General features: G+C 40.8%; 1 protein-coding gene across 2 annotated transcripts; it reads right to left on the bottom strand.

Moving 5' to 3' along the window:
* Positions 1-262: 262 nt before the first annotated feature.
* On the bottom strand, positions 263-25,531 carry ccdc85al (coiled-coil domain containing 85A, like). 2 transcript variants are annotated; one of them, XM_020642828.3, is made up of 4 exons: positions 24,831-25,531; positions 22,503-23,595; positions 3,020-3,077; positions 263-1,344 (listed from the first exon to the last, which is right to left on the bottom strand). In XM_020642828.3, the coding sequence occupies exons 1-4, from the start codon at positions 25,074-25,076 to the stop codon at positions 1,326-1,328; spliced, it is 1,416 nt and encodes a 471-aa protein (XP_020498484.1). In that variant the 5' UTR covers positions 25,077-25,531; the 3' UTR covers positions 263-1,325. The 2 variants fall into 2 exon arrangements, with proteins under 2 accessions (XP_020498484.1, XP_065809569.1); XM_065953497.1 differs by having other exon boundaries at positions 22,499-23,595.
* Between the last annotated feature and the right edge of the window lie 424 nt (positions 25,532-25,955).

Genomic DNA, 25,955 nt, shown 5'->3' on the forward strand with positions numbered 1-25,955 from the left:
AAGTTCAAGATGTTTTTTTTTTTTGTTTTTTTTGCTAGTGTGCGACAATTTTACACTATTGTATTTATCTTGAAAACACATGATATGTAAAACCTTCCAAAAAGTCTATGTTTGAGGCACCCTCTACACAGTATTGTTATTGTGTCTCCAATTAGCTTGACTACATTTCCAACGTCACCTCTGACTGCCAGGTCAAAGGTCAGCACTCACTCAACTCGAGTCATTTCAGCACACCGGAAAAAAAAAAGCTGTACAAGTGAAGCACTTTTACATAAAGAGGTCTGTTTATTATTTGATATATATCATATGCATCTTCATATAATAGTTCTAATACCAGTAAGTCAAAAATAATAATCATATTATATTTATAGATATAGAGATATATAGAAAACTAATCAAATAATCTACCTCTTTACTTGGACTGTAAAAAAGAACATGGAGAAACGTCATCATCTTTTCCCCGGCTTCAGTATAGGCGCTTTAAGGGAGCAAAGAAGATCAAACCAAACAGAAAAAGTACACCTGAACATTGCATCTTATAGAACTAGAACATCTGTCAGCAGCTATAGTCGACCATCTCGGTTTAAGACACAGGAAGAGTTTTTTTTTCTTTGCTAGAACATTTTTGACAAATATGGTTTTTGTTTTGTTCCCTTGAAATTGCTGAAAAAAGTTGAAGATGATGGTAATGTGATCAGCTGGATTTGGAGTTTGCGAGACAGAACATGACATTACACCAGTCTCATTACACACTTGGAAGATGATTGTTATCTCTACTTGAATGAGAGGAGAGAAGTGGAAAACCAGGGAAGGAAAAAGGAGAAAGGAGGAAGGAGAGTGGGAAAATGAGGTTTCAAACAACACAGTGTATTAAGTTCAACTTATGTGCTTCTCCACCAATGATCTACATTTGTAAACAGAGGGCGGCAGCAGAGACAGTGCAGAGTCCTCTCTCATCATCTTCTCAAAGCGTACCTTCCTGTCTCTGGGTGCTTGCCGGTAGGTAGCCATGTCATATTTGGCAGGAAGAGATATCCACTCCGGTCCTTTTAGCTGCAGCAGTCTGCACAAGGTTACTAATGGTACTTAAGGAATACCATGTTCCAAACCCCCCCTTCTCTTGAGGTCCCGATATGTAGAAATAAAAACATGGAGGCAGGCTGTTTCAGGGCTTTGGACACAGATGATCCCGCAGCGACGGCCTAATCTGGAGCCATGGAGGGTGGAGTCCAGGGACCCTCGTGATGCTCAAGGCCAGAGATGCAGCGTGGCTGTACCACTGCGACACCCCCTCCGTTTGAGGAGATTAGCTTCTCAAGTTGTGGTCAAGAGGAGGCATCAAAGCTGCACAGGAATAAAACAAGAAAAAGAGATGTTATTGATACAGTTTAACTTTTGTGAGGATTCAGTTTTAGACTGTTTTGGTAAACAAACAAAAAACTAGTGACTGAACCTGAAAATAACCCTAATGTTACATTTTCAGCACTAGGAAAGGTTATCACTATAAATACATACAGTATATAAAACGTAAAACACTTTTTATCAACTTTAAGAAAGTACTACAACAGTTATGAGAAGGATTAGATAAACCAGGCTAAAACTCTTGTTGTATGTAGAAACATTGGAGACCACTTTCTGAGTAAGCAAAAATAAACGTATTCTTATTAGGTAGTAACAAGGCCAAAGATTCAAATATTATAAATGTACCTAAAACATTTACAACATTAATACATTGAAAAACTTCTAAAAAAAAGTAATAATCCCATATTCAGAAATAACGTCAATTATCCCAAATTGAATTGGATGGATGGATGGAAGGATGAAAAGAGAAATGGATGAATGGATGGATGGATGGTTGAATTCACATTTACATTAATGGATTGATGAAGGATTAAATAGATGGATGGATGGATTAATATACATGTGGATGGATGGATGAAAGCTCAATGAATGAAAATATACATAAATAGATGAATGGATGCATGCATGGATGGATGAATAAATATAGATGATAGATAGATAGATAGATAAGCCTGTGTGTTGCTTATCAGTGACAGCTCCTTCTGTTCTGATCTGTGCTGTATGCACCACAGCAGAGAGTCAGGGGACCCGACTTCAGACTGCAATGTGAGCATTATACTTGTGTCTTGCTTTTAAATCTTCTACTGACATAAAGTACGCTTCCTTCTTTGCCTCACCTTAGCTTAGTCATTGATATTTATGTATGGGGTAAGTGGGAGTGGGCTGAGAAAGGGACTGTAAGCATAGGAATGATAAGGTGAAAAGACTTGTGAAATATAAAGGAGGAAGACACCGCAGGTAATTTAAGTCAGAACGTATGGGAGTACAATCAAAAGAGTGTTTGAGAATAACTGCCAAAAACATGTGTGACTGTGCGTGTGTGCTTGTTTCTGTGACAGGAGTGGCCAGGGGGGCGTGTCTATCCCTTAGGGGCAGGTATGTCATGCCGTCATCAAATATTAACAGAGCCATCTTGACCTCCCACTGGGTATGATTGAAGACATGGGATACACAAAGGGACAAGATATAAGAATAGAGTAACCTCTAACTCTGTAGTCCCACGGTAAACCCATTGTGATTACACCTGGGCCAGACCAAGCATGCAAACACATTACTCATCTGGAGCAGGTACACTGGACTAATACAAGCACTGACCCTGCAACAATACAGGATCATAACAGAATATAAGTCAGATATAGTGTGCTGACCACCTTATAATTATAAAAGAAACCAAAATGACGAATATTTTCATATTATCATGAGTGTATCATTTGACAACTACCCTCAAATCGAATTGTAAAATCTAATAAATGCATTTCTAAGCTCAGCTAAACGGCTCCACTGTAAGGTGAAATAGAATGATGGGAGCTAATTACAGGATTATGGGCCCTTGTGGAAAGAAGACAAAGTGACCTTCATTGGCTTTTCTTCTTCCAAAGATTCTAATTACCACAAAGATGGTACATGAAGAAGAAACAAGGCAGACTAGGCTTCTTACCTGTCCCATAGCTTGACATTTCTACAGTTGTTGGTGCAGCAGCCGGCTGATATCAAAGCTGTGACAAAAAAAGAAACAGAGGGAGAGATGACTTTAAATGTGTTTTGAAAGGGGGGAAGCACCCAATGATTTAAAGTTGATGTCTGTTTGTTTAGAAAGTCAAAACAAGGGAAAATTACGCTTAAAAACATAGTCATGCTCATTTTACTTTTCCATATCTTACGAAAAACCTCTGCTTTCAGAGCATTATGTGACAGAAGAAACGATCCTGATTAGAAGCTTTGCTGTTACTGTAAGTCGTACTGTAAGGCCCACACTTTATAATGGGTTGTGTAGAGCAGCATTTATAACATTTCCACAATCCCCTCTCATCTGTTTCAATTTCTGCTGCAGTGGTGCAAGTGACACCAAGCAGAGAGACACACCTTCACTGTGTATGAATCATAGTGTACGTGAACATGTGCAAACCTTTTTTTAAGAGGCATTTTGGGGCTTTTTTTTTGCTAGGATAGTGGATGGAGTCAGAAATCAGGGGGAGAGAGAGAGGGGAATGAAATGCAGGAAAAAAGCCACAGGTAAGACTCAAACCCAGGCCACTCACTCGGAGGACCACAGCCTCTGCAAATGGGGTGCCCGAACTAACCACTATGATACCAGCACCTCATCGTGTGCAAACCTAAAGATTTTGGTAACATCCAGAAAAACCATTGCGACAAAGAGCTACAGGGTCAGAACACATTGACCAATTAGCTACTGCCTGAATACAATTTAGATTTTGTTAATCTCTTGTAAGACTATGAATAAAGTCATTTATAGTTACAATAAGTTGTAATGAGCCTTTCTTCAAACCACCCCCTACACCCTCTCCACATCATGCTTGCACTCTAAGTGGAGGGTCTTCTTAGAGTGCTGTCCAAAATTTCTGGATATGGAGTGGGTTGTCAATCCCTCCAATAAGTCTGCACTGCTGCTGACTTATTGACCGTGGGTAATTTCTCTCATTGATCATCGTGGAAGATAACCTGTTCCATGTTCCATGTTATTACAAAGCGGCAACCTCCTGTGTTGAAAAGTGAAGCTGATGCTGAAGTACAAACAACTGCAGTTCCTCGAGTGTCCACAGCCTGGTATAAAAAAGTGTTTTTCTTTTTATACACACTGTAAAGGGGTATGATTCATCTGTTTTAGTTATATAAAGGCTAAGGGTTATCCATAATTAGAGGCTTGGCTGATTTGACTGAAAGCCAGGCATATTGTAGCTGTTTTCCAGGAGGCTAAAGACCCACCTTAACTCTACCTCTTTGCGTGTTGTTGACTAAAAGTTAGTTTGAGACAGCATTTCCAATAGGGAACAATCTAAATGACGTATTTTTGTAGGCCAACCCGGAACTAGCACGGCCATGGGGTCTTCTGAGAATTTGCCTATGGGATTTTTGCACTGGATTTTGGTTCATTGCAGAAAATAAGCTCTGTGGCAAACACATGTTTCTGATGCGTAGGCGTTTCGTTCAGCAGGATAATCTTCACAGATGAACACCATTTTTATGATGTTTGAAGAATTAATGCAGCCGACAGAAGTAAAAAGCTAACGTTATGCTACAAGCGAACTACACCACGGTCGGATGATTTTGACGTCACTACCTTTATGCTTCATCGATCTAATCAGCAGTTTTGACAAGTTAGCGAAACCGTAGCTTATTAAGTTGTTTATTAACCTAATATTTGCAAGAGCAAATTAAGAGCACTGAAAAACAAGAATAGAGGCTGTAAGGCGGACTAGTGAGAGAGTTCCCGGCGTGATGACATTGAATGTCCCCGACAACCACTGTAGACTCATTTAGCCACTTGTTAGCAACCGCCTTTTTAAGGACGCGTAAAAAATTCAAAATTCACAAGTGGGGGTATTACCTAACGTTGTTTATCTCGTCTAACAAAACACCAACATCTCTTAAGCTTGTGTTAACCACAGACCTTATTTCAGGTGTCTAACCACAAACTCATTCATAATTCCCATTGACTTTTAGAGGATAGACCCCATAGTGCTAAAATGCTAACTCACTTCCGGGTTTTAGGACCTATTCCTTTGGTGCCCTATATGGCCACCGACATTTTTTGGACTTCAAAACTCTGCTTCAGAAACCAATGGGTGATGTCACTGAGACTTTGTCCATGTTTTTCAGAGTCTATCAGATGTAAACTGCTTTATATTCAATACAATTAATATAATCACTCTGATATGTGTTCCCCCTAGGTTTACAGCTTCTTTGGGGGGATGGGGGAGGCTCGACACAAAAAGTAATCATCATGGTGTTCATTTGTTTCAGTCAACATAACAACTGAAGAATTATTTGAACTGTACATTTAACTAAACATCGGAACATCTCTTTTCATGACAATTATCATAAGTGTGCAACTTTTGTCACTGCAGTGTACATTTCTGGGCTTCCAGAGCCTCTTGATATTTGAAGTCAGAAACGTCTGGAGCTCCTCGCAGGACTAGCGAGTGTTGCCATTTTTACCACCCTGGGAGCGTTTAAAAAATGCAGATATTTGTGTGTGTTGCACTCTCTCTCTGCCCACTTTCTGACTCTATCAACTTTCCTTCCTCTCCAACAAAGGCAAAAACGATTCTTAAAAAATACACTAAAAGTTTACAATATATTTTATATTACACAATATATTCATATCTAATTAACAATTTTCAAGCCACTGTATCCAATCTCTTCACTTTAATGAGAGTGTTGCATTTAGCTGTAAGAGTCCATATAGGACCTGACTGATTTAGCCCTTTAAAACATCACACTAACTCAAACTTATGTTTAACAAAACAAGCTTTTGACTCTATCTTGACAACCTTGACCGAAGACTCCTGTGTTGATTTATTTTCCTAAGTATTGCTGCCAATTTAAATAAAGTTGATCGTAAGCTGATGGAAAGCACACAACACATTTATTTTCACTCATACTCTTTGGCTCTGAGCACATCTGGAAAAAACTTGGTTCGGTGCAGAATTTAAATCCAGCTTCGCCTTAAGCAGTCCAATTGTTAAAAACTGTTATATCTCCTAACCTCTTTTACCCTTCAAAATAATTCTTTTATCCTTGCTCCCCTGCTTGATATCTCTCTTTCTCTTTCTCTCTCCACCAACGGTTTCCTCCCCATGAGCCTATAATCATGTTTTCAGCACATTTCCTCTCCTTGGCGCGCTAACATCTCTCATTAAAGATTCATAACGCTCTTGTGACCGCAGAGTTCTGTTAAAGATTCCTGTAGCCACCTTCACTAAGTTCCCCGCCCCTTCCCTCACTCTGTTTATCTTCATATGGGGAGGGGTATGAGGCAGGAGGGCACAGATACTGTATAAAACCCCTCGAATGAGTCGGGGGCTGCAGCAGTGGGCTGGAGGGTATTTTCATTTGGAGGTCAGGGTGTGTGTATTGGAATTGATTTCACGGCTAAGGCAAAGCTCATAGAGATGGTTAGAGAGTGGAAAACACATGATCACATCTCCCTTCCTTCTTACACACAAACAAACAAACACACAAAGATTACAGGAAGTGGAGCTGCTAGCTGTTTAGAGTAGATGATGCATTTTAATGCAGGACTTTTTCTTAACATGCTCTGATAGATCGATACAAAAACTGCCTGTTAATGACATCCCGGCAGTTTTTGAATGTGATTTTAAATGGATGCATTCATACATTTTAAAATGTATGAACACAAAACTTGCAAACACGCTTTTAATTATGCTGGGTACATTTCCAATGCTTTGTATCACTGTCATCAAGAAGAAGACTTTGTATGGTGCTGCTTCTCTATCAGTGTGGAGGAAAACATTCTTCCATTTAGTTTTCTTTATTATCAGCAATTTGTAGAACATAAGAAGACTGTTTATATGTTCTCAACAAGGCATCATATCACAGCACTCACATAACCCCTTACCCTAACCCTCCAAAACTGACCAATCACTATAAAGCCTGGCTCACACTGCAGTATAATCAGGCTGATTTGAAGTCCCATTCTTCCTTCCTGACAATTTGGACTCAAGGCTGCTTGGAACTGATTATCTTCCCAGATTATCTTGTAGTGTGAGGAGTACAATGATCAAATTTTAGCCTCCTCGATCTGTTCAGAGACGCCCTGATTTATTTCAAACGTGTTTGATATTTAGAATTTAAAATCTGGATGATTATGTCATGAAAGGGTCTGGCAGGAAGTCTTGTGTGACTACAATAACTGTGGACAGTAGTGGTTACGGCGGCAGGACGCAACCCGCACATGTGCGCTTGACACCTGCATAGAACAACAGTGATCCATACCTTCAGCTCGTGCTGAAGAATACACTACTCATGTTGATGGCGTCTCCCCAGACATCTCCTCACCCAACACTTAAAAGGGCAAGTATTATATTATTAAAGTTTGTTTGTTTGTTTTTCAAATTTAACTGCCGGCTCCATTGTTTACGTGAGGTGGTGTCTTCCTCCGTCTGGCACAATAATTTTAAAACCATATGCCACTACAACGTCTCAAGGTGCAAGTCCTGTTCCAATCAGACAAACATTTTTTCTCACCGATAGACCAGGTTGGACATTTTAGTTAGTTAGCTTGATGCTGACACAAAAACAGAAAAACCCTTTACTGGGCTAACAGCATTGGCATCACCATTATTTTACCTTAAGAAACTTTTGTTTTATAATTTGTTTTGTTTTGATAAAGAAAAAGCCTTCCCTTTAGAGAGAAACCCATAAAAAAAAAGTCAAGAGAAGGTCTAAAAGAAGATTTTCCTTTCTCATGGTATTTTTTAAGCTTTTTCTGAACATAACATACTCTGATGGATACATTTACTGTATACACACAGACGACATCACATCCTGACAGAAGTGTTAGTGGAGATCTGAAAAATAAACATGAGATCCTTAAATAAGCTTGAAATAATTATCAGTCACACCAAACGATGTGATTAGTTCCAGATGTGTTCCAGATGATTTTATCATAATAAACACATGTCCACAAGGCCCAGTCACCTCCCTGCTTTATTAAGGTGTGGACTCCTCTGGTTCTGAGCTCATTCGGGACTTCTGGGACGTCCACATCAGTTTCAAACGTTCTTGATAAGTTTTACCTGCAGTGCGTTGTATCTGTCAGTCTGGCTGATCTTTAAATCACAACAAAGAAGTTTATGTTACAAAGAACCAACATAACAAGGACTGTACATTTAAATAATGGTTCAGTAGTTAGTTCACTCGGTACAGGGTTGTAGGGCTTGGCTGCTGATACCCAAATCCAAAATCCAGAGAATCCCTTTAAAGTGAACTTCATAAACGTCCACTGGAACTTTCTCTTTCTGAATGCTTCCCAGCAGCTGTGACCTCTTCAAGGAGAGTTAGAAAGTGTGAAAATATCCAGCACTTGGACGGTGTTTGTTAATTTAGTTATGGGCAGGGCGTTAAAACCAAAATTGGATTTGACAGGATGTGAGCGATGTGTGTGGGGGGGAGAGGTTTCTGTGAGGGTCAGAGCACGAGTATAAAGATAATGTGATTACTCCGGAATAATGTGGGGCCTAAGCTCCCTTAAACTCCACCTCTGTACACCAGGGCTCGAGTGAAAAGCTCTAAATTTCGCCACAAAGAGGTGTGTGAGATTGGCCAGGGAGATACTGCTCCCACACGGAATAAATCACTGCTCTGGATGGGGAACTCCTCTCTCTCCTCAGCCAGACACCAATTACTAATTCTATATCATTCACAATCTCATCTCACAGTTCATATAAGGGATCAAGGGCTGTTTTAAAGATGCTTTTTGTCTTTGTTTTATTCAAATTGGTGAAATATGTTTGGAATATTATCTAAGGTTGCCTGACTCAAAGAAATAAAAAAAAAGATAAGCTCTAGAAATAATTATGTGGCACCTTTATATAACCTATACCGGTAATGAAGTTGTTATTGATGTCTGAATCAAGGCGGTAAACTCATGAAGCTCCTCTCCTGAGCGCTGCTGATCTCTCAATCCTCTTTGATCTGTCGCCCCCCTTCTCTCCTCTCCTTCTCTCAACTTTCAGGATCAATGCAAGGTAATTTCACATGGCCGTTCCCTCAGATCTCCTCAAAATCTGCCACATAAATTATTCAGGCTGGCTGGGCAGGAAAGCCTGTGGAGATGCACGGTAGATCAGTGACCTTCCGTTTAGCTAGCAGTCAGTCAGACAATCAGAGAGACAGTCAGTCAGTCAGTCAGTCAGTCAGTCGGCGAGGCTGCCTGGCAGGAGAGCTACTTGTCTTGACGTCCCTCAGGCAGCTGCAGTGCTGTTATGTGCAACTCTGAAGCACGAGGGCAAGTTCTGAATGCATAATGCAGATAGTATGTGTGCCCACAGCACACACAGTGAGTGGAAACACAATGCAGGATATTTATGGAGTCAAGTCAGTGTTTGCTCTGTGGCTAACCGTCTCACAGAAAGAGCCTAGACTTGTGAGGCAGGACTTCAAGTCGATACCACTTCAGGTCTGCAGGATTGGTGTTTGACTGGAGCACCGACATGCTGAGTGACTACTCTGGTTGTCAGTCATGATCGGTAAGCTGTCTGTCAGTGCTGGAGAGGCCTGTGTCTTTCTTAGTTAAATCAATAACATTAAACAGAGCATAAAAGTTGTCAGGAATAAAACAAACCAAGGCGCAGTTAATTGGGCCTGGGGTTTTCCTCCAAAATGGATGCCAGACGAGGGACATCTGACCACTGGCATGACTGTAGAGATGCTCAGAAATTAACTGAGCATCTTTGAGTTAAGGAGATATATTTTTTTATTAAACATAGTTGTAATACAAGCATGACTTCCATTACTAATATCAAACCTGGGATGTAACAATACTCTAAACTCATGGTGGAAGATCACAATGCTGGTTCATGATACGATTTTATCACCATTTTTTTATTGTTAAATTTTTTAAATGTTGACGTTTTGTAGTTACTGATAAACCATAGCATTTTGTTTCTTTATAAAAATTGATTAACTAAAGATTTAGATAAAAATCTTTGGACAATATTTGAATACACAGATATGAAACCTGTGTTTCTGCCACTGAAAGGCAGAAAGCTTTTAAGAGAATGAATCCACTGATCATAAATAATAATGACAAATTGGTCGTTACAATGGACTCTGAATGTTTTAAGCCTTCTCCCAAATCCTTAAAAACAAAATGCTCTAGCTATTGTATTCATTTTGGTGAGGATTACAATATCCTCAAAATGATACCATCACTTTAAATGTAGTACTAGAGACTAAATGTATTGTTACTCTCTACAACGTGTTTTTTCATGACATTGTATCTAATTCTTGTGGCTTTTGGCTGGTAACATTTTTTGGCTTACAGGCCATTGGCAGGTAAACTCTAAATGTACAGATGTGAGGCTTGATGGGAAGCAAACACATTTTCCCAAATGTAAATCCATACAGTATAGGAAACAGCTTGACTCATCAACATGACAGTGGAGGTATAAAGCCATTTTGCCTTGGTGGAGCCCATTTCCTTAAAAAAGCATGCAACTTTTTATACCAACTTCTTCAATGGTCTTCTAATAGTCTCTTAAATATGTTCTTTATGCAAATACAATGCATCTAACTTCACTAAAATCCTTCCTTAAGTTAATTTAACAGCACTTGCATTAAGCTCACATTTGTTGTCACATTAGACAATGCATTGTGCAAAAATCCATGAAAAGTTTGCAAAATCTGTCTCTTTAAGTGCTATAATTAATGCAAAGTATCTTCTGACCACTGAGCGAGGACTGTAATGCAGTGAGTGATGGCAGCAGGAAGGAACAGGCAAATAACTTAAAGCCGTGGTTTCTGCAGTCTCTCTGTGAGGCTGAAGGAGACTGTGGAGAGATGAGAGCATGAAACTCACTGAAGTAGAGCCGGATAATTGGTGCCCTGTAGGTTGATCAGGCCTACAAGTGCTGTGTGTGGTTTGTGTGTGTGCGTGTGTGCAGTTGTTTTGCCTTGGTGATTTCAGGGACACAGCCGGATACACACATTTATCAAGAGAGAGAGTACTCTCATGTAACCATGTGCAAAACGATACATACTCCCCACATGTCTGTATTTTCACTAATGATTCTAATTGGATGATCATTGTTTGTCTGAAACTTTAACTGTGCTGCTTCCTGCTTTGACCAGGACACATTGGAAAAAGAGATTTGGCAAACCTTTAAATGAAGGCCACAATATTCCCCATTAACTAGTTGCTTAATAGCATGCTAATTAGTAGCGTACTGCGGCAGCTAATGGGCAATTAACTAGAGTTTGCCCTCAATACCCTCCAAATCACTGCTAACTGATAGTAAGTTAGGAAGTTGTTGAACATGAATAATGATCTTAGTATGCTTTGCTTAGTATGACTCTTATAAGGTAAAATTAAGCAAAAGAATATAGAGAAATTCATGTTCAAATACTTCCTAACTTACTATTTACTTGAGGGCAAACACTGCCAATTTCCACATAGTCAGTGTGCACCGTGTTGCTGCGACCCTCGTCAGTGCTCCTGTTTCTATAGCAAGCGTCGTGGCCCATCTCCGGATTGTGCCAGCAAATTTCAAATATGCTCCCAAGTCTATTTTTGAAGGACCACGCTGCAAGCACACATCAAGCTGGACAGAACAGATCGACCCGAACGGGAAGTCAGACATGGAAACGCACAGAGCGTCCAGTCAATTTCAAAATAAAACACAATATACGCACTCACTTTATCAACTTGACATCAAAACAACCACCAAAGGAACAATAAATCCTCATCAGAAAGGCAAAGCAACCTGTTGTTTGCACGTTTTTGTCTTAATTCCCACGTGACCTTGTGTGTACAGAGGCTCATGGCTGCGCTCACGCTCTAGAAACAGACCCAGTGGGGCAGGGCATGCGCCGTTCAATGGAGAAAAAACGCACTGACTGAACGCACACGGACAATGTGGAAATAGACAGTTACTTAATTGCATGTTTGCTATAGACTATGGTCATGTAGAATAAGGTACTAATAAGTGTTTAATAATTACTAATAAGCAACCAGTATGCTACTAATTAGCATGCTAATAAGCATCTAGTTAATGGTGAAGATTGTGACCTAACCCTAACCCAATTGAGCATGGTGGGTCGGCACTAAAATGTTCAATCTTTCTTTTGAAATCCAGCATTTCTACACGATTCATGAAGCAACGAGAGAACAACAGAGCAGAGCAAAAACTGTCAGAAAGATTTATAAAAGCAAATGCTGTCACAACATCAGACTACAAGTCATCCTTTGCCACTTTCGTCCACCATGTTAAAGCCCCCTCTTCATACAAGGACTTGTGTTGTCAATCCCACTGTTGTTGCATGCATGTCGGCCGTGGCTCTCAAAGGTAAATTAAATATTTAAGATGACATTTGCAAGATAAACTGCTGTTGTCCTATTTTAACATGCCATCGCCCATCAATCCACAGTGCTTTTGAATAATATAACAGGCTAGGCTCAAATGGGTGGGGATGAAAGGCCATATTGGTAATTTTCTTTTAAGCATTTTTAAAGATTACGCAAATTCTTCCCAGTACTTTAGTGCTGGCGATCTGCTTTTAATGAATCCTTTCTATTCAACTCCCGCAAGTGTTTGGACCTTGATGACCCATGTCCTCAGGGTGATGCATGTTTACACTTTTGGCTCTCTCTCTCTCTCTCTTAATGAAAAACAACCAATCATAGGGCTGTGTTGTGTTGGAGGGCCCTTTATGTTCTGGTATAAATAATGTAACATATTACATCAGATAATTAAAAAACATTTGTTGCCGTTTGCTTTGTAACAATGCAATGAAAAGTAGAAATTAGTTCATATTTCATCACATAGATCCTAAAGGGCGAGTTCTTATCAGCACTGGTGTACCTCAGGGTTCTATCTGGGTGAGGATGAGACATTTAATGACTCTGCTCTTAACTTTCTGCACATTTCAGTCCAGTTCAGTCACATTAAAGATGTAAAAATCACTCTGTTGTATGAAATAAAATTACTTCATCACATTTAAAGTGAAGTATGAATACAGTAGATATCAATAAAAAGTAGCATTTCTTTTAAATGGAGGCAGAAGAACCCACATCTTTATCAGCTGGAATTTACATAAACGTTCAAAAGGTAACATCTTGCATAGAAGATTATCATTAACTGCAATTCAAAGCAACTCAAGAATATGTCTTTAATTACATATTTAACTTGCATCGAATGCTCTCACAGAGCCAGATAGAAGAGGTAATTAAAGTTTTTATAAAGGAAATGAAACAGCCATTTTGGCTCAGTGGGGCGGATTAAATTGTTCTAAATATCTCTGACAGACAATCTAACAGACCAAAAGACATCTGTGAAAGGGAACTAGTAATCGAGAGATAATGACAAAGAAAAATTATAATAGTGGTGCAAATAACTTCATGCTGCCTGGATCAGCCCATCCATCCACAATAATGGGAGCTACCCACGTGTGGTTGTCATTCTCATCAGAGACACTACTTCAAATGCACATCATGTACATTATGGCAGGAGATAAATTAATGCCACAGGAAATTGATACTTTATCCTGAGTGTTGTGTAATGGAAGGATAATGCTGTCAGCTGAAGCAGTTTTGACATGTTATGTTTCCGATTAGTAAGCTCACTTTCTATCCCTGTTTTAACAGATGGTGGGGCTGTTAAAACCGTCACAGCTTTAACATCTACAAAGCGACTCATCACTGCTGCCTGATCAAGCTATAGAAATGCACAACAGAAAAGCTGACAAAGCATTAAAGAAAGAATATGCATTTTTATCAAGCCTACTGTAACAGAGTAGGATTAGAAGTGCTAGGGAGCATAAACTCAGATTTTTACTAAGATGAGTAAATCAAATGAGGTTCATTTTTCTATCTGGTGTCATGAAATTTTTCTGATCTTTTCAATCATTGGTGCTTCTCTCATGGCCATTAAAGAATGCACGTTGAAGAGTTATGCATTGGTTTACTTTTGAAACCAGTAGGCTTTACTTACTCCAAGTTAATGGTTCAGACTTGACAGGACAGTTCTTTCAGTGTACTTGGCACTTATGCAACGGTAGCAGTGTCACTTTGATTGACTGAATTCTGAGGAGTTTAAAGGTCATAAAAAGTCACATCAGTGATTGACTTTTAAAGAACATGGCTGTTGAATTCATGAATAATGAACAAGGGGAGCAGAGAAATGGGCACCCTCTCAAACTCTGAATCCCAGGACAATGTTTTTTTCTTATCATTCTTATTCTGTTGCTTATATTTTTGTAGTATTAAAAAATGGTTTGAACGGAAAAAGTTGGGCCTACTGGAAAAAATATTTTGGGGTACGAGTTTGTAATATTCCTGAGATTAAAATCAGAACTCTGACTTTTCTCTCAGAAATCTTTGAAACTGGAGTGTTTCCCAGCCTATATTTTCCTTGGAGCCTCCCCACTTGTTCCCCAAGAAAGGCTAACCCCCCACACACACACAAATCAGCTCCACATGTCCATATCAACTTGCTGCCTTCTTTCCCACCTAATCACCTGACACTCTCAAACTACCAGCTCCCAGCATGCAACATTGCTACAACCAAGTAAATGTAAGGCAGTTAAACGTGGCTACTGCTGGTGACTTTGGGACTGACAGAAGTCCCCTCAGGCCCAGTCCTGCCCTCATACATGGCAGCCACTAAACTTCCAGTTAATTACCTGGCCTAGCGAGCTAATTTCTTCTCAGCTCAGTGGGCCGTTCCCCATTGGCACAGCATAAGAGGACTAAGACTCTTATCCATTCCACTGAGTTTGCATGTTTACCGGATGACTGGGGCGACAGTGGAACATTTGTCACATACCTCTGGGGTTTGAGCTCGAGTGATGCTAGTTCATGCCGAGCCTACTTCATAACTCACATAGCAAGTTAGGAGCTACTGGTGGGGCAAATCGCTATACACTAATTACCCAACATGTTAAAAGAATACAGGTATATATTTTAATCTTTTTACATGAATCACTAGACTTTTTTACCAAGCGGAGTACCAAAGTGCACACACATGCACACAATACTGTTAATGTTCCTCAAGACTCGAACATAATCATTCTCTTGCCTCTCCCTAATCTATAATTTAGCTAGCAGAAGATAATTTTGTTCTCTTCTTGGAGAGATTTCACACTTCATTTCCCTTTGACATTACTGCTGGCGTGTGTTTTTGGCAGGAATTATGGGTATTGAACGGAGAGAATCATGTGCATTTGTTGAGTATCTCTAGGCAAAAAAGGCAACAAATGGCTCATTGCTCCATGTAGTAGATACTTTTATGGTCAAAGCTGGCAGCTTGATTAAAACTGACAATGAAATGCACCAGAGGTAGATAAACAAAATGCCTAATCATGCAATCCTTAGTTGACGGCTGCTCTGATGGCCTAAAGGCAAGGGTGTTTGGGATAATTGGTCTCAGGTGTAATTACAAATTCAATGACAGCATTTAACATTTCCCCCTTCGCAAGGTTATGATAAAGACATCTACCTTGAGAATCACTTGCTCAGATGGCCTCATTTCCAACTATCTCTGGATTGTTTTCACCTCTTCTTACCCCTCTTCTGGTTTAAATAATGGAAAATATCAAGCAGGGTTCATCGACTCACGGGGGAATTCAATAAGAATGGATATCGGTCGCTAATAGCTTCATGAATTGCGCATCAATTTCACCCAATACGTGCTCCGTCTAAAGATCCAATTCACAAAGCATTACCCAAAAATTATACTCAAGCACAACACACCCATTAATTAATTCTGCTCTGTGTGGTTTGCTCCCGTTTGACTCTGTGTCACTGTGTTGACAAGATGTCAGCATCCCCTCTTCAAAGAGATGAAATATTTTAGGTAATGTACAGTAAGTACTCAACAAAACAACATATATAACGTGGGTTCAGGCAATTTTTTATGAATTATATATTTGAATGTAAACATTGTCATACAATTTTGTACATTTAATAGATGTGATACAAGTCTCACCGCATTAGAAAACAAGCTTCCTTACTTAAACTAGCCAGCAAGAGCAGTTTGTCTAGAAAGAAACACACTCCCATATCCGCACTGTTTATCAACCCAGACCTTCTCAACACTTGGATAAAATGTTTGTGTATTTACCAGAGTTTAGCTCCTGGCAACACTAAGGCAGAATAGATGTTCCGATTACTGGAAAGTTTGCGCAAAGAACACCGGTGTACAGCGATGCAATTTGCTCTGTAGCACATTAAGGGGTGAGTTTAACCCTTTGTGTGTGGTTTATGAATTAGAGAGTGTATTTTTTTGTCTCATTTGCACAGGTTTAAAAAGGAAGCACAATCCTTTTGTGTACCAGTCCCTTCATTTTAGGTGAAAAATTACACCTTTATTTGTGGAAAACTACTTTGCTGCTATGGACCCCCTCCCCTTTTGTCCCTATCCTTCTTCCTGCATCTTCCTCTATCTCAAGGACATTTTTAGTTGCTTCCATAACTTTGCTAAATGTTGCTCAGTGCTGTGCTCATGATGGAGTAAGGTTGGGTCTTTGTAATAAAGCAATGAGTAAGGGCTTTTATCTGATTTTTGTAAGACGTCTTGAGATAACATTTGTTATGAATTGGCGCTGTACAAATAAATATCGATTGATGCTGATGTTTAAAACAAAATCTTTTGATAGAAATACATAATTATACATCTGAATTAATCAGTCTTAACAATGCTGTTTAGCAAGTTGAACATGACTTGAAAGTTATAAAGCCGGGATGTAGAAGAGGATATCTGGTAATAATACTAATCCACTGGAGTTAGGGCAGTCTAATGCTCGCCAAAAAATCTTTTTATGCCAAGCAGCTGTGACAAACATTTGAATTTCTCCAGGCTGCTTAAGCTGTGAGACTTCACAGTTTGTCAAGGGGATGCTCTCTATCCATGGACTTGGCAAAAGAGTGAGGAGGAAAGCTGTAGAGTGGAGTGATAGGAGAAGATATGTTACAGAGAAGAAGGGAGAAAAAGATGGAGAAGAAGGAGAAGAAAATAGTCAGTAATCCACTCAAATACTTCCTCAACCTCTCGATCCTCAGCTAAGCACAGCCTGGCAACCTGTACATCCTCCTCCGGAAAGAGGGCTCTATAATCAGAGTTTGCTCTCTGCCCGACAGCTGGTTGCTCACAAATAGGATGGAAGGAGCGAGAAAGACAAAGAGAGATAGCCGGGCTTTCTCGGTGACAGAGGGAGAGCATTATCTGAGGCCAAAGCTGCAGTGATGGTTTCCTGTTGCACTAACAGACGGCAGCATTTCTAAACCACAGCCAGAGGAGCTGGACTGAACTAATATCACAATTACAAATATTATGATGTATCGATTTTAAAATGCATTGTAACTTTTAAATATTCAAAAGCCTTTTTTCTAACTTTTCTTTTCAACAATGTAATAAATATTGACAACAAAGGGATGTGGAACATTGTCGTGATGAATTAATTCAAGAATGAGATCTCAAATTAGAAAACGTATAAAACGAAGGCAAAAAATGCAACGATAAGCTGCTCAGAAAAGGAAAAAGCTGAATATCCTCCCCACATTGAATAATAAAGCTGTTTGTTGGCAAATATATCAGAATTTACCATTTAAGTTACTTTGCTCCTCACTGACAAATTACACGTGCATTCAGTCTTTTGTTGATGATCATACAAATCATTTTGCATCTCACACTTTGGAGATAACTGTACTAAAAAAGGGCATTTGTTCTTAAACTTCAGCAAATGCATTAATCTGAAGTTCTTGCAGTGATAAACTTCTTATTACTCAAAGAATCACTGAAATTTTCTTGCCGCTGTTGGCCTAGTGGTCGGTGATGATTGGGAAATATGAGTAGTGGGCTGTAAATGTATTGTATTTCATCCTACATGGTACTCAGAGCTTATGTCAGATAGTGAAAAGTTCAATGTGAGCTGCATGTGAACAGCGAAAATTTCACCCAGACTTTTTCTTGCCAGCCCTCTAGTGAAAATTCTGTGTGGAGTCGGGTCAGCCGTTGTGAGCCGTTGTGACAACTTTGAGGAAGTTTACACTCAAGTAACTTCAGCCAAACTTGTTACATGTGAAATCATTATAGTTATCCAACTCAACAGGAAGTTATATTTGTAATTATGCTCTCATAATAAGAAAGTGACTTGTCAATAAATTAGGAAAAAAGGCATTTGTAACCTCTTTTATCGTCCAAGAATCCTGCTATGGTAAGCTCCACACAGGGATTGTCGTTGAACACAATTAATTCTGCCCCACATATAAAGCTTTAGCCTCAGTTCTATTAGTTTGTATCATTTATGTTGATGAGTTGAGTAGATATGACCTTTCCATACAGACAGACTTTCAACCACCTTGAAGATACTCTAATGTTGATACACCTGAGGAAATGTGCCACCAAAAGTTAACATTTTAGGCAACAAATGAAAAAAACACTGCTATAGAGGAGCAGACCTTTTTTAACCTCAAGCACAAAATAGCTACGATTATGATGACCTTTTGGTTGTTTGCCTGCTACTCTTATCATTTAAACTACAAAAAACACTATACAACACGAAGCAACAGCAGCTAAAAGCTGCAGGGCATGGCAGACGAGTCATAGTAGAGTAAATGTTACACTCTTGTGTGTGTGAGTGTGTGGCATTCATTGGAATCACAAAGACAGAGTTTATTCACACACTGTAATGTCTTTTTTTTCCCCATGCGTCCTTTTTTTTCTCCTCCAGATCATCTGAGCGGCTTAAGCTAATAAGCAGAACTTGTGATTGCTAAAGCAGAAAACGTGATTAAGTCTCTCATCTTTTTGAAAAAGACCCTCTGCAGTGCAGAGATCTGTTCGGCTTAGCCAACATTCAACCCTGCAGTCTGGGTCAGGAGACTCCAGTGCACAGCTGATTATCTTCACTATAAAAGTAAATCTACTCAGGGTTTATTTTTGTATCTATACTGCCTGATTCCATGTACAGAATCTACACAGGCCAACATTTTAAATGGCCAAGACAATATTTATTTATTAATTTGACAAGCTTATCTGTGTAAAATTGTAATAATCATACTAATCTAACTAATCAGTTATTAACTTGTTTATGCAGTTAGGACTCCAGAATTATCTAAATGGCATGGTGATGCTTCAGTGATGCCAGGTTTTGTTTTGTTTTTAGGATCTATGTTGTTGACATGGGGATGGGAAGCTAATGCTGTTCTTCTTTTGCTTCATACTAAACGTCCTTGACATTTTGTATAGCAACAGATTGTTGCTTCCAGTCATTTTGGGGCCATGCCTTTGTCCTGGCTGTTAACATAACACTGTATATATTGTATGTGATAAGCTCCCCTAAAAATGACAAAACTTGGTTTCATTATGAGGCTGCAGAGGTTGGAGTGTCGCTCTGCTTTCGCTTTCAGTTTGTCATGAATTGTGCTGAAAAGTGCCCGAGCTTAACGTTAACGTGCCACTCGACAGTTAACATGAGACTTTCATTTGTCTGAATAAAGACCTACACAGCTACAATGACCCTGGATGGGACACTGTGGCACATCCACACACAAGCGGATACACAAGTACATAAAAAAAAATGAAATAATACTGTGCGAAGAGCTTAGAGAATAATCCAAGCGAGTAGAGTGTACTACATCGTCACAGGAATTAAATTCCCTCGCTGTCCAAAAAAAGGACATGGCTGTAAGGATGGGTCAGTGGATGACAGACAGGGACATGACTAAAAAAGCTGACCTCTTTACTTCTCTAACCTCACGGTTCTATAATAATTCCCCTTCCTGTTATTTGTATCTTATAGAGGCCTGTTTGTGGATTGTAATTTGTCAGCAAAAGTCTTACTCTATTACTCAGTAACTAAAAAAGATTCAACCTCTGGCTTAGTGTTGATTGCATGTCTTCATCTCACTGTAAATATTGTGTTGTGACAATTGACGTAAGTGTCCTTGTCAGGTCAGTAGAGCCACGTCAGAGCCTAAGGGGACATTTTTCTGAGTTCTAGATGGAGAGCATTTCTGACAACTAGTCATGATATACAAATATGACTCTAAAGCAACAGGCACACACTCGAATTTCCCTCACCCAAAGGCGTGATAAAATAATCTATGTATCTGGTTAATGGTTGTTTGCTGAAGCATTTCTCTCTGTGTTAAGTTCACAAACAGTTATGCCACAGTTGGCAAAGCACCAGGCTTCGGGGCCAGTGAGTGCCCGGTGCACTCACAACATTTTCCAATTAAGGATTTGTAAGGCATTAATGCAACGTGGCCTTTTGCAGACATCATACGGGTCTCAGGTTACATCAAGATTGAAATCTCATTGAGCTTCAGAGAGCAAAGAGAGCAAAAATAGAAACACTACTATGGTCCAAATCAAAGTTGTTTGTGTCTCTGTAATAATCTGCTGCAATCCGGGGAGATTGAGAAATGGCAATAGAGAGCATGTTTACTACACTCCTGTCATTTCTTAACATACAGTGGCTGCTTTGTAAGTCTTAAAGGGGCATTTCATCAATTTCATTTTATATTGTACACACACAGAGGACATAGAGAAAGAATGCCCACAACGATTATAGCAGCGCAGGTGAGAGATTAGACTTCTCAAATGATTTACATGATGATATCATTTTTTTAAAAGAGACTTTCTATCCAAATTGTTCTGTTTCAAAACCAAGTGAGATTACCCCGATGATGACATCAACATTACATCATCACTGTCACAGATGACATTATACAACTGTCTCACCGACTGAGTACTCCTCTTGTTGAGTAACCTCATCATCATGTGAAAAATGCTAATGCTAGCAAAGATAGCACACTATGTAAACAGTCATTTGTGTCCTAGCTTTGTTATTAGTTGTAGCATGTCAGCTCAAGTAATCAATAAGAATATGTTATCATTCAGAGACTGCAGCATGTATCACATAACTGTTGACATCACTTCATGAGAGGAAACTGAAATCCTTCCTTGGTGTGTGTTTCCCTCAACTTTGTTTGGATTGTTATATGTATGGCAGATATTTCACCTTGAGGAATTTGTCCTTTAGCTTCTGCCAGCTCTGTGCCACTCAGCACTTTTTTTTCCCGGGACTGTTGAAATCATTATCAACCACTGTGGGATATTTAAACAGCAGCCAAGTTGCTACACTTTGATATCCCTCCTTCTCTCTGACACCCTCAACACACGCTGATCTTGCAGTGATAGGCATAACTTCCGCAAAGATTTGGGGGTTATCTATCATCCAAGAGAAGCATGTGGGACCCTTTTTGGGTGCCAAGAGTCGAAACACTCCTCTGAAATCAGATCACAGATCATTTGAGAAGAATCTGTTCGACTTAGAAACAGGACATGTAAAATAAATATTTCTAAACCCTTGATTTTCTCTCTCATGCACTGAGCCAACCCACATTCCTCAAGAGACCACCAAAAAAATCAATAATGATATACATTTTGCAACAGTCAGAAAGAGGAAGAGCGTCTCCATTTTCTCAATCAAATAAGTGCCTCCAAATGAACACATTAAGCAGTTCTTCTTTTAGAAAGGAAGAATGTGCGACTTTTTGATCCAGTAGATGTCGCCCCTGAGCACCTTCATGAAACCAAAACAAACTGCTGTTTGGCCACACCTCCACCATACTGAAGCCTCCGCTCTCCTCCAGAGAAATACCACCAACCACCCCCGAAACCCACCTCAGAAAAAAAGAGTCTAACCCATAGAATGTATAATAGATGGACTTAGTCTCTGTGATGCTTCACATTGATTTCTTGAAGCAAACTTCTGAAGCCCAATAATGACGATCACCATATTGGAAATGCTGTTTCAAACAAACTTTCGGTCATCCTAGTAGCAACTGGCAAAGCCCTAGAGCTGGGACGAGCCTTAGCCTCCTGGCAAACAGCTACAACGCCCTCGCCGATCAGTCAGATCAGCCACACTCCCTAATTATACAAAACTCTCTTAGCCATAAAATAATCAAAACGGATGACATAAATCAACCCCTGTACAATTTAATACATGAAAGGTATGAGTTATTGATACCAAATGTGTATTTTGAGGCTGTAAACATTTATTTCTGCTGTCAAAATTGGTATTTTAACATGGGTGTTAAAGGAACTTCCTTGGCTTTTGCAGCCAGCCTCAAGTGGACACTTGAGGAACTGTAGTTTTTTTTGTACTTAATCATTAGCTTGATGTTTAAACTCCAGAGACTGCCACTTGGTCTAAACTTGTGTTTAATCACACATGGAGAAAACAAGAAAATAACAGAACTGAAAAACTTGGAAAGGATTTTGTTGCTAAAGTGAAAAATAAGTTGCATGCTGTCATCCTCTGTATTTATGGGGCTGTATGAGAATGTTTTGGTTTCTTGGGGAAAAAAGGGTGATCCCATTACATGCACTTACTACATGAAACATTTCCATGAATGCACACCCACCTACCATTCATGCCATTGTAAATGCTCCGATGGTGTGGTGACAGCTCGTCTCCAGCCGCTCTCCTCTGCCCCTCCCTCACAGGGCTGCCAAACTTCACATGGTCAGGGCTCATACTGTAATGGTGCCTGTGAGTTTCAGGGCTGCCCCCATGGACCTTTTCATGGTGCTCAGTGGTCCCTAAATGTGCCAGCCTGGGTTCAGGGCTCCCACAGCCAGTACTGCTAATGCTGCTTCTGTTATGCCTCTGATAGAGCTCCCCGCTGCCTCCCTGACCCAGGAAGTGCTGCCTCTGGCCCAGGAGGAGATCAGAGCTGTGGTGCTTGGGGTGCTGCTCTGGACTCCGCCCGCCCATGTTCCTCCCATATTTCTCTGGGCTGAGACCCCGCATGACTCTACTGTGGTCAGGCACGGATATGGAGCCACAGCGGGGCCGGCAGATCTGTGGCAGAGTGTATGGGTACTCCAGGCTTGTACTCCGATGACGCCCAGTAGGGAGCACAGGACTGGACACCTCCCTGTCTCCTCCACCTCCGCCTGCTAATCCACTGATACTGCTACACCTTGGTTTGTGCACAAGCTCTGGGCTCCCTTTTCCACCACCACTGCTCCCAACTCCGCCCACCCCTGGAGCAAGGTGAGGCTGCTTGTGGTGAGGGTGATCGGAGCTGTCAGCACTCCCTGCGCTGGAGGTGCTGCTCCCATCTCCTACGTCTCTCATCAGGAGCCCATGCCCAGGCACCAGTAGCAAACTATTCTGGCTATCTATGGAGTTGCGGCACCCTCCCATCCCTACACCTCCTACACTCCCTACCCCTCCCCCTCCAACACCTCCACCTACCACTCCCTTCTCCTCGTCCAGCAGCAGGCAGAGCTCCTTCAGTTCTGTGTTTTCCTTGATTACCTCCTCCTGTCGAAGCTCCAGCTCCTTGAGTTTCTGGAGGTAGAGGGTCACCTCTTTGCGCATGATGCTGGCACTGTAACGTCCCAAACGCTGCCACTCCCTTGAAACACGCTTTCCTTTCTGGCGGTCGTCATCCAGGAAACAGCACAAGTCCCGCAGCTCACGGTTGTCCTCCTGCAGCTTCTGATTGATGTCCTGAGAGGAAGAGGGAGGGGGGGGGAAACAAGAGAAAACGAGAGATGAGTTCAACTGACAATTAGGGAGCATCATCATTTAGACATTGCTGATCATTCCAGGAAGATCCAAATGTGATTTTGATTTGGTACAAATATACAGATACAGGTATATCAGCATGTATTTAACAATTTCAATCCATTTCAATGCTGCTCAGTCAGACGCTGTATGCAATCATAATGAAATGAAATCCTAATCCTCTCTGTCTTTCCCAGGAAAGCGTTGACTCGTTATTCAATGTGAAGTGCACAGAGCAGAATCCTATGTAGGAGATGGAGAGGCCACACACAGCAATAAGAATGGGTTAGGGAAATGAAATTACACGCCCTGAACATTTTACACACCAGCGAAGTGTACTTAAACATCCCTTCTTCACCTCCCTACAAGCTCCTTAATTTCTCCCCTGTCCTTTCTCTCCCTCTTTTACCCCCCAGCTCTTTCCTGTGTAATTAGGCACCTCGGATGGGTGGAGAGGTGACCAAGAAAGGCAAATAATCCCCCTGTGCTCCATCTGGGGCTACCCCAGGCTGGGTCTCTACTTTAATTGTAAACATTTTGGACACCGTGCCAATTGCTCTTGATGTGAGAGTGCGGAAACAAAGGCATTTACTGAAACAAAAAAAGCTTTCATATACTTCTTATGCAAATGCAATGTTGAACAACATCTAATTGTATTGCCCACGCTGTGGGTTTATGTGCAGGAATGTTCAAGCAATGTGAAGTTTGTGTTGCTAAAACAGGGCGAGATCTGGTCGCCTGATTTTGTGTGTGGCAGAACAGTAGATTTTCAGAGGACCATGCATAGCCACTTCATGAGGATTTTATTTTTTTCAGTACAGTGCGTCTTGTTATTGGTTTAATAATCTAAGTTGCAAGGATATATATCCCCTAATGTTGGTCAAAGGTGTCCATTCCCCTTAATTCAACTTTCTTTGATTTTTAGCACATAAATAAAAGTAAATTATCAAAAAGTTAGATAAAAAAGGAGCCTGTTGAGGTTAAGCATGCCCAGAAAAACTGTGTACACAGGGTCAATTTGCGATTCTGATACAGGCCCAAGGAACTTCAACGTAACCATCCTTTCTATAACATGTGTCTAGATTATTTCAAACAGCAGAACATCCTTCCTGATATGCGCGTTCTCAGGTGCGCTCCAAACCTATGATCTCATCCTTCACCGATGCGCGCCCCCTCACCTTCAGCCCCCTGATCTCGTTCAAGTGCAGCTGGAGGCTGCGATTGACCTCCCGGATAAGATTCCCGTGGTCCAGAATCACGCTCATCTTGTCGGCCTCAGACCGCCTCAGCCGTCGCACCAGATCATCTTTGGTCCACTTGAGCAGTTCCTCGTCCGTAAGAGCGGAGATGTCCTCCGCAGGACTTTCTGTCTTCGCTATCGACAGCTGGAGCTGGGGCTGGGGCGGCGGAGTCGCTTTCTCCATTGGCACAGCTCCTCCGGCACCGAAAAACGGCAGAAAATAACCAGAGGCTCGTTGACAACCTCTGCTCGCATCCGCTCAAGAGTCGACAGAAGCAGGAAAACGGTTACCGGTAGAAAGTCAGTCGCATAGTTTGGCCTTTTTTTTGTTGCTCCAGACTCTCCCACTCTCTGCTAGAGCAACAGCTGACGGTGCCGGCTGAGTGAGGAAGATGCTCCACTGTCTACCACTGCAACATCCTCACAGTCAGGGTGTAGCCTATAGTGTAGTCAGTCGACTTGCAGTGGGACTTATCGGCTCCGTTTAGTATCCAAAATCGGTCCAAAACGTTGTCAAAGTGTAGAAAAGCTTCGGCTGACTGTCGGAGAACACACCTGCCGCCTGTAAGTTAACACTGAAGAGAGCGTCCGCTGGAAACGGAGGAAACCGAGAGACGACGAGAGAGGGAGCAGCCAGCCCTCCTCTCTCTCTCTCTCTCTCTCTCTCTCTCTCTCTCTCTCTCTCTCTCCCTCCTCTCTCTCCCTCCTCTCTCTCCTGGGGGTTATGATTCAGATAGGAAATACAGCTTGGTTACAGCGCCACTTAACGTTCAGATGGAGTCCAAACATTGTGTAAAGTGCTACTGTAAGTTCAAAATTAAGGTTTCCTATTGGTTCTTACCCCTAGAGCCAGGCTACTCCGAACCTGATGCATCGTTAAAACATGTGTTTAAACCAACGGAACACTAAATAAAGAAAAAAATAGGCACAAAGATTGGCCTAGGCTAATCAGCACAAACGTTGTGCTATAGGATTAAACATCGAGCAACAGGCTATGAAATGCTGTTTTGGAAAAAATTAAAATCAATAAGACTAGGAGGCAATTGATCCTTCATGTCACTTT

The sequence above is a fragment of the Labrus bergylta genome, chromosome 1 (assembly GCF_963930695.1).
Source record: "Labrus bergylta chromosome 1, fLabBer1.1, whole genome shotgun sequence".
Lineage (NCBI taxonomy): Eukaryota > Metazoa > Chordata > Actinopteri > Labriformes > Labridae > Labrus > Labrus bergylta.

Excerpts from the sequence above, each read along its gene's own strand:
- ccdc85al (XM_020642828.3), bottom strand. The coding sequence starts at position 25,076 with ATGGAGAAAGCGACTCCGCCGCCCCAGCCCCAGCTCCAGCTGTCGATA. Across the intron at positions 23,596-24,830 it reads ACGAGATCAGGGGGCTGAAG|GACATCAATCAGAAGCTGCA; the intron begins GTGAGGGGGCGC and ends TCTTCCTCTCAG. Across the intron at positions 3,078-22,502 it reads CATTTACAATGGCATGAATG|CTTTGATATCAGCCGGCTGC; the intron begins GTAGGTGGGTGT and ends TTTTTGTCACAG.